Source organism: Trachymyrmex cornetzi, unplaced genomic scaffold (assembly GCF_001594075.2).
Source record: "Trachymyrmex cornetzi isolate Tcor2-1 unplaced genomic scaffold, Tcor1.1 scaffold361, whole genome shotgun sequence".
Classification (NCBI taxonomy): Eukaryota; Metazoa; Arthropoda; class Insecta; order Hymenoptera; family Formicidae; genus Trachymyrmex; species Trachymyrmex cornetzi.
The window spans coordinates 1,351,400-1,357,835 of NW_017298332.1; the positions used below are offsets into that span (position 1 = coordinate 1,351,400).

A 6,436-nucleotide genomic window follows, 5' to 3' on the forward strand; every position below is an offset into this window, starting at 1 on the left:
CCCCCACCATTGCCATCAGCGGTCCATTCTAGATGTCGATGACTGTTCCACATGGGTTTCGACTTTTTACGCGATGCAAAGGGACGCACGACTTCTATAATTGTATTGTTGCAAAATCGAAACCCTTGTGCATTTTTTCAGAATAAGCTAAAATGAGCCAGAAATTAGATTCAACGCATGATGGTTCTATCATGTTTCGGCGTAACAACAAAATAGCGTAAAATGCATAAAGTGACTAAGCAGAAACTGATGTTCAAGTGAAATGATATGATTGGTCGGCGCAAGTTAAGAGCATTCCACACAAACTTGCATAGTCGCATAAACATATGCATAAAGAAAATCATCCAATCGTAGTTTACGTTTGTCTGTATGACAGAAATGTGATTGGATAATTTTCTTTATGCAATATGGTTATGCGGCTCTGCAAGTTCGTGTGGAATGGCCCTTACGCTTATGCAAGTTACGTCGCATGTGACGGCATCTTTATACGTTATGCAAGAATCTGTGCTCCCCGCTTTACGGTTTCCAACATCGCAACTAGCGCCATCGGTTGGCGGCCTGGAGCAACCGGTAGCACACACACAAGCACAAGCTCGTGCACGTGTGAGGGTATGAGCACAAGAATTGCCGTAATGCCTGTTCTACAATAGGAACAAGTCGCAAGTCGTTAGCCGTAAGAAATTGGCCAATCACAGTTAAGTGTGAGAAGAATAATCGACTGTGATTGGTTAATTTCTTACGACTTATCGCTTACGACTCTATTGTAGAACAGACCTAACGCTTTAGTCCGGATCTACAATAGGTGTTTTATGCCTTATGCCGTAAGAAACTGACCATTTACAGTCGAATCCGAGAAGAATAAGCGACTGTGATTCGCCCATTTCTTATGGCTTAAGGCTTAAAACACTATTGTAGATCCGGGGTTATGGCAGTCTACAACAATACGCGGAGTAAGAAGTAAGAGTAAGAAATTGACCAATCACAGTCGATTATTCTTCTCACATTCGACTGTGATTGGTCAATTTCTTACTCTTACTTCTTACTCCGTGTATTGTAGACGACGCCTCAGACTGCCGTAAAGCGTAAGAGCCCAGACACACACTCTTGCATAGCGCATAATGCATAGTGCATAAGCGAATCAACCAATCAAAATTCTTCTTTTCTATGGAATGAGAGGAAAGGAAAGCTTCTGATTAGTTGATTCGCTTATGCACTATGCGTTATGCGTTATGCAAAAGCTTTTGTCTAGGCCCTTAAGCGGGGAGCATAGACTCTTTCATAACGCATAACACGTAATGCATAAAAAAATGTGCCAATCGAAGTCCTTCATTTCCTTCCTTTCTATGAAATAAAGAACTCTGATTGGTTCAATTTCTTATGCCTCATGTGTTATGCGTTATGCAAGAATCTGTGCTTCCCGCTATACGGCAATCCTTGTGCTCATGGTGGAAATATATAAGGTGAAACAATACGCATAATGGCGGTAGCAATACTGGAAATAGCCAATCAAATATGTCCGAATATGCACTTTCCTACTGCGCATCTATCAGATTGCTTCACCTTGTATATTTCCACCATGCTTGTGCTCATACCCTTTGGTAAATCAATGTAAATATTATAACAGTAAGCTAATTTTCGTCATAAGTAGTGATCGATATTTATATTTATCGAAATAAAATGAGTAAAAATGTTAAAAAAGGAAAAAAAGTTAAAAGTTGCGTTTGGAATTATTATATGAAAGAAGAACTACTAAGTGCAAGATGCAAATTATGTACAAAACTAATTAAACACAGCGGAAACACGACAAATCTGATGCAACATTTGATCAGAAAACATGCTGTTTTTATTAACAGTGAAGAATCAGTTGAAGTAATTGATCTACAGCATGCCTTGAGAACAGAATTACCAGAATCAGATGATCATGATGATCCGAAAGAAGGAACATCGATAATGAATGACGTTGATGTACTGAATACGGATAAAAATGTAATGTTTAATATTAATATTCGAAGGCTACGTTCCAAAACTTCTTCTCCGAGGAAAATTTTACTCGAAATGTATAGTACACGTAATGTATAATATAGAGTAAAATCTTCCTTGGAGAGGAAGTTTCGGAATGTGGCCTAAGCATTAACCAGTTGTTTTTTTCAAATAAGACCTAAAATAGCGACTAATTTGAGATTCCTAAATTAAAGATTGGAAAAGTTAGGTTTAGGTTTAGATTATCAGTTTGGCTGAACTTGCAAGTTTTTTTTTTCAGCCAAAAAGAATAGGTCTATATTTAGCATAAGTATAATTTGCAACTATGTATTATTACGTAACTAATAGGATGAGTTTTTTAATTAATTGATTAATCAATCGCATTGTGTACAAATGTAATTTTGTTCCATAAAAGCTACATTTATGCATAATGCGATTAATCAATAATGAATTAAAAAATTTGTCCATAATACTTAATTACACTTCATATTTTTAAAGTAATTTTGCAGTTTTATGATCTTGAGATAGTTGTACTGTAACAAATAGTTTTTCTTTAAAAAAAAACCACTTTTTAACTAACTAGTTTTAATTCACTTATGATTTATACTCAAATAAATATGGCAGTGCTAATATTTTCAATATTTATCAATTGGATTGTAAATTATGATCTGTTGATTGTATTTGTATATTTTTATAAATTTGTTTCTTCAGATGACAACTAGAAGCTGTCCAAGAAAAGTAATGAAGAATGTAAAGATTGACGAAGCCTTTAAAAAGATAAAATCTTATAAAGGTATTTTAAAGTATTTATGCTTAATTTGAATTTATTTTTCTTTAGATTTTTTAAATTTTGATGGTAAAAATATATAATTTTTAGGTATAAAATATATATTTTTTATTAAAAGTATGGCAAGAGCCAAGATTAATAATTCAATTGAGTTATTTGACTCCACAAATTGAATTGTGATTTCTTAATGAAATTATTTCATTTTAAATTACATTTTGTTTAGACAGCGTGCGCGCGCACGGGGTGATCCCGATTGACCACGGCTCGATTGGACATCACCAATCACAGCGACCGGTGCTTAGGAGCTTTGTAGTCTCAAGCGCTGTGAGTGGCTCGTGTCCAACTGGGTGCCACCCCGCGCGCACGTGTGTGTGTTGTGTGTCATTGTATTTTATAAACCTCTTTTCAATATTTTGAATATAAGCAGATATAAAAATACAAAAACTAAATTTAATTTATATTATGTTCCGTGTAGAAATTTTTAATGGATGTTTAATATAACAAATCAATTATCATGAAAATTTTTCTTTTACAGCAGGTGGAGAAATATCAACTCAGTTAACTAATAGTTTAATGTACATGCTTGCAATTGACATCCTGCCTCTATCAACAGTTGAGCATACTGGCTTTTTGCATTTCTGTAAAAAGGCTGTGCCGCTATATTCTCCACCCAGCAGAAAAACCATTACGAATCTCTTAGATAATAAGTACTCCATGCTTAAAAATGTATACAAAAGTCGTTTCCAAAAACAAAAACATATAACAATTACAACTGATATATGGACAGATGTTTCTGTACAAAGTTATATAGGCGTAACAATTCACTATTTGAAAGACACACGCAAGTTTAAATTTGTAAACACTACAATAGGGGTAATACCTCTAAACGAAAGTCATACTGCGGAATACATAGGTCTCTGCTTGATGCAACTTTGCGAAGATTGGGGAATAAGTATAGATTGCATTACTGCGATTGTTACTGATAATGCAGCAAATATTGTAAAAGCCGTCACTGATACTTTTGGAGAAAAAAAACATCTAAGATGCTTTGCTCATACACTATCACCTATATATCCTGATGCTGTAAAAGCTACTCCTTCTTTAGTAGAGCTTATAGCAAAAGTTAAAAGTATTGTAACTTTATCCAAACAAAGTGTTGTAGCTGCAGATGAGTTAAGGTGCTTACAATTTTTAGAAGGAAAAACGGAAGGAAATGCATTGAAGTTAATTCAAGAAGTTCCTACTAGGTGGAACTCAACGTTTTATATGATTGAACGGTTTTTAAAGTTAAAAGATTACATTAATAATATGTTATTAAAATGCCCAAAAGCGCCTGATATGATAGTCCGGGACGAACTAGAAACGTTGCAAGAAATAGTCCATATTTTAAAACCAATAGAATACGTTACAAATACTATTAGTGGTGATACTTACGCGACTAGCAGTCTCGTGATACCGTTAGTCCATTATATGATGCTTACTGTTAAAAAGTGTGATCCGATTACTGATACGGGAGTTCAGTTTAAAGAAAACATTCTTACGCAATTAAATAAAAGATTTCAACACATCGAATCTGTTTCCCATTTAGCAATTGCGACATTGATGGACCCCCGATTTAAGAAAACTCATTTTGAAATTCCGTTAGCACTAAGTTCAGCTATACAACATATTCAGAATATGATTGAAATCGATTTAAGTATTCAGACTAACAAAAATACTGAAATTGAGGCAAGTGTAATTGAAAGAGATAAACCATCAAATCATTTTTGGAAGATTCATGAAGAAATCGTAGCTTTAAAACGACTAGTTCATCAGGATATACAAGATAATAACATTGAACTAAAAAAATATTTATCGCAACCGGTTATTCAAACATCAGCTGATCCAATAGAATATTGGGAAATGTCCAAACATATTTTTCCAACGTTGTATCCAATCGCTGTAAAATATTTATCCGTGGTAGTAACGTCAGTTCCTGCGGAACGTCTGTTTTCAAAGGCCGGGAATATAAAAAACAATTTGAAAAATCGTTTAACCGGCAAACGTTTATCGACATTATTATTTTTAAGTAGTGTAGGAGAAGACGATTGGTACATGTGAGATGTGACTGTAAATAACGATACAGTACTCTGATACAGATTTCTTCTTTTATTTTGTGATAATAATAATTTAAAAAATTGTTTTTCGTAGGTATATAAAATTGTATTCTATTTCTTCTTTTATTTTGTGATAAAAATAATTTAAAAAATTGTTTTTCGTAGGTACATAAAATTGTACCCTATTTCTTCATTTATTTTGTGATAAAAATAATTTAAAAAATTGTTTTTCGTAGGTACATAAAATTGTACTCTATTCTTCCTTCTTTTATTTTGTAATAAAAATAATTTTAAAAATTGTAATTCAATATATTTTTAAAAATTTATAATAAAAAAAACAATAAAATTTAATAATCAGTTTTTTTTTTAATCATCGGTTTTACCGGCATCGATGTTTTCTCCTACGATGAATCGGTTAATCAAAAATCGGGTTGGATCATAATCGATTATTATAGAATCGATGCTTTTCTTGTACATCGCCCATCCCTTTCTCGTTGACTCGCTGTTGTGTCGTATAGCTGTAGCTCGTAGTTTCACCGAATGAAGCGTCAAGCGACTGAAATGTTTTCTCGGCGTGTATCAAGAGGTATGTATAGAGGACATTTTAGATAATTTTAAGCCTAACATAAAAATAAGTAATTTTTCGGTCAAATTCAATTTTATTTTTGCATATAATCTCCTTTTAAGTCGATACATTTTTTTCAGCGATGTTCCCACCCCTTTAATCCATTCAAATAATACTGAGAGTCTTGCTTTGCAAAATAGGCATCTACGGATGCGATGACCTCCTCGTTCGATAAAAATTTCTGTCCTCCGAGCCAAACTTTGAGCCTAGGAAACAGAAAAAAGTCGCTGGGGGCCAGATCTGGTGAATACGGTGGATGGTCAATTAATTCGAATCGCAATTCGTGAATTTTTACCATAGCGACCGTCAAAGTGTGAGACGGTGCGTTATCTTGATGGAACTAGTGTTCCTATAATAAGAGTTAGAACAATGTAATCCCAACTTTTGATTGGCTGGCGAAATCCGCCATATGTAATAGCCTACCGCAAATTTCAAGTAGCAGAAATTCACATTTTTAATATAGCCATTTGATGTAAGAATAAATTGAAGTTATAATGCCCGGGTGTGCAGCTCTAGAATGCTTTAATTCATCTACCAAAAATTTTTAAATGTGTTATTTTCCTACAAAAGACGTTGAAAGATGTGCTGTTTGGATAAATAATATGAATCGAAAAAATTGGACACCCACTAAATTTTCAGCGCTTTGTGAAGTAAATTAAATAAATTTAAAACATATAAATTAATAAAATAAAACATTTATTTACAAAATAAAACATTTCGTGCTTTAGACTTATTTTGAACTAGAAGCGTGGGAACAGCAGAGAACGGACGGGTTAAAAAAACTTAAAAGAAATGCTGTACCAACTGTATTCAAAAGTGAGTGATAATGAATTAATAATAATCAAATTTTTAATAATTTTGACAATAATAATTTTTAATAATAAATTAAAAATAAAATAAGTTAAAATTTTAAAAACAAATATTAATACTAATCTCAATAATAACAAT

At 33.1% G+C, this 6,436-nt stretch overlaps 1 protein-coding gene across 1 annotated transcript; it reads left to right on the top strand.

The window, feature by feature from the left end:
- The first annotated feature begins 1,606 nt into the window (after nt 1-1,606).
- On the top strand, nt 1,607-4,867 carry LOC108763458 (zinc finger BED domain-containing protein 4). Its single transcript, XM_018511099.1, has 3 exons — nt 1,607-1,986; nt 2,692-2,773; nt 3,303-4,867. The coding sequence occupies exons 1-3, from the start codon at nt 1,678-1,680 to the stop codon at nt 4,865-4,867; spliced, it is 1,956 nt and encodes a 651-aa protein (XP_018366601.1). The 5' UTR covers nt 1,607-1,677.
- The last annotated feature ends 1,569 nt before the right edge of the window (nt 4,868-6,436 follow it).

What these genes read in the sequence shown, in the direction of transcription:
- LOC108763458 (XM_018511099.1), top strand. Translation starts at nt 1,678, where the DNA reads ATGAGTAAAAATGTTAAAAAAGGAAAAAAAGTTAAAAGTTGCGTTTGG. An exon ending in TACTGAATACGGATAAAAAT is followed by an intron (nt 1,987 to 2,691) that starts GTAATGTTTAAT and finishes TTGTTTCTTCAG; the next exon opens with ATGACAACTAGAAGCTGTCC. An exon ending in AAAGATAAAATCTTATAAAG is followed by an intron (nt 2,774 to 3,302) that starts GTATTTTAAAGT and finishes TTTCTTTTACAG; the next exon opens with CAGGTGGAGAAATATCAACT.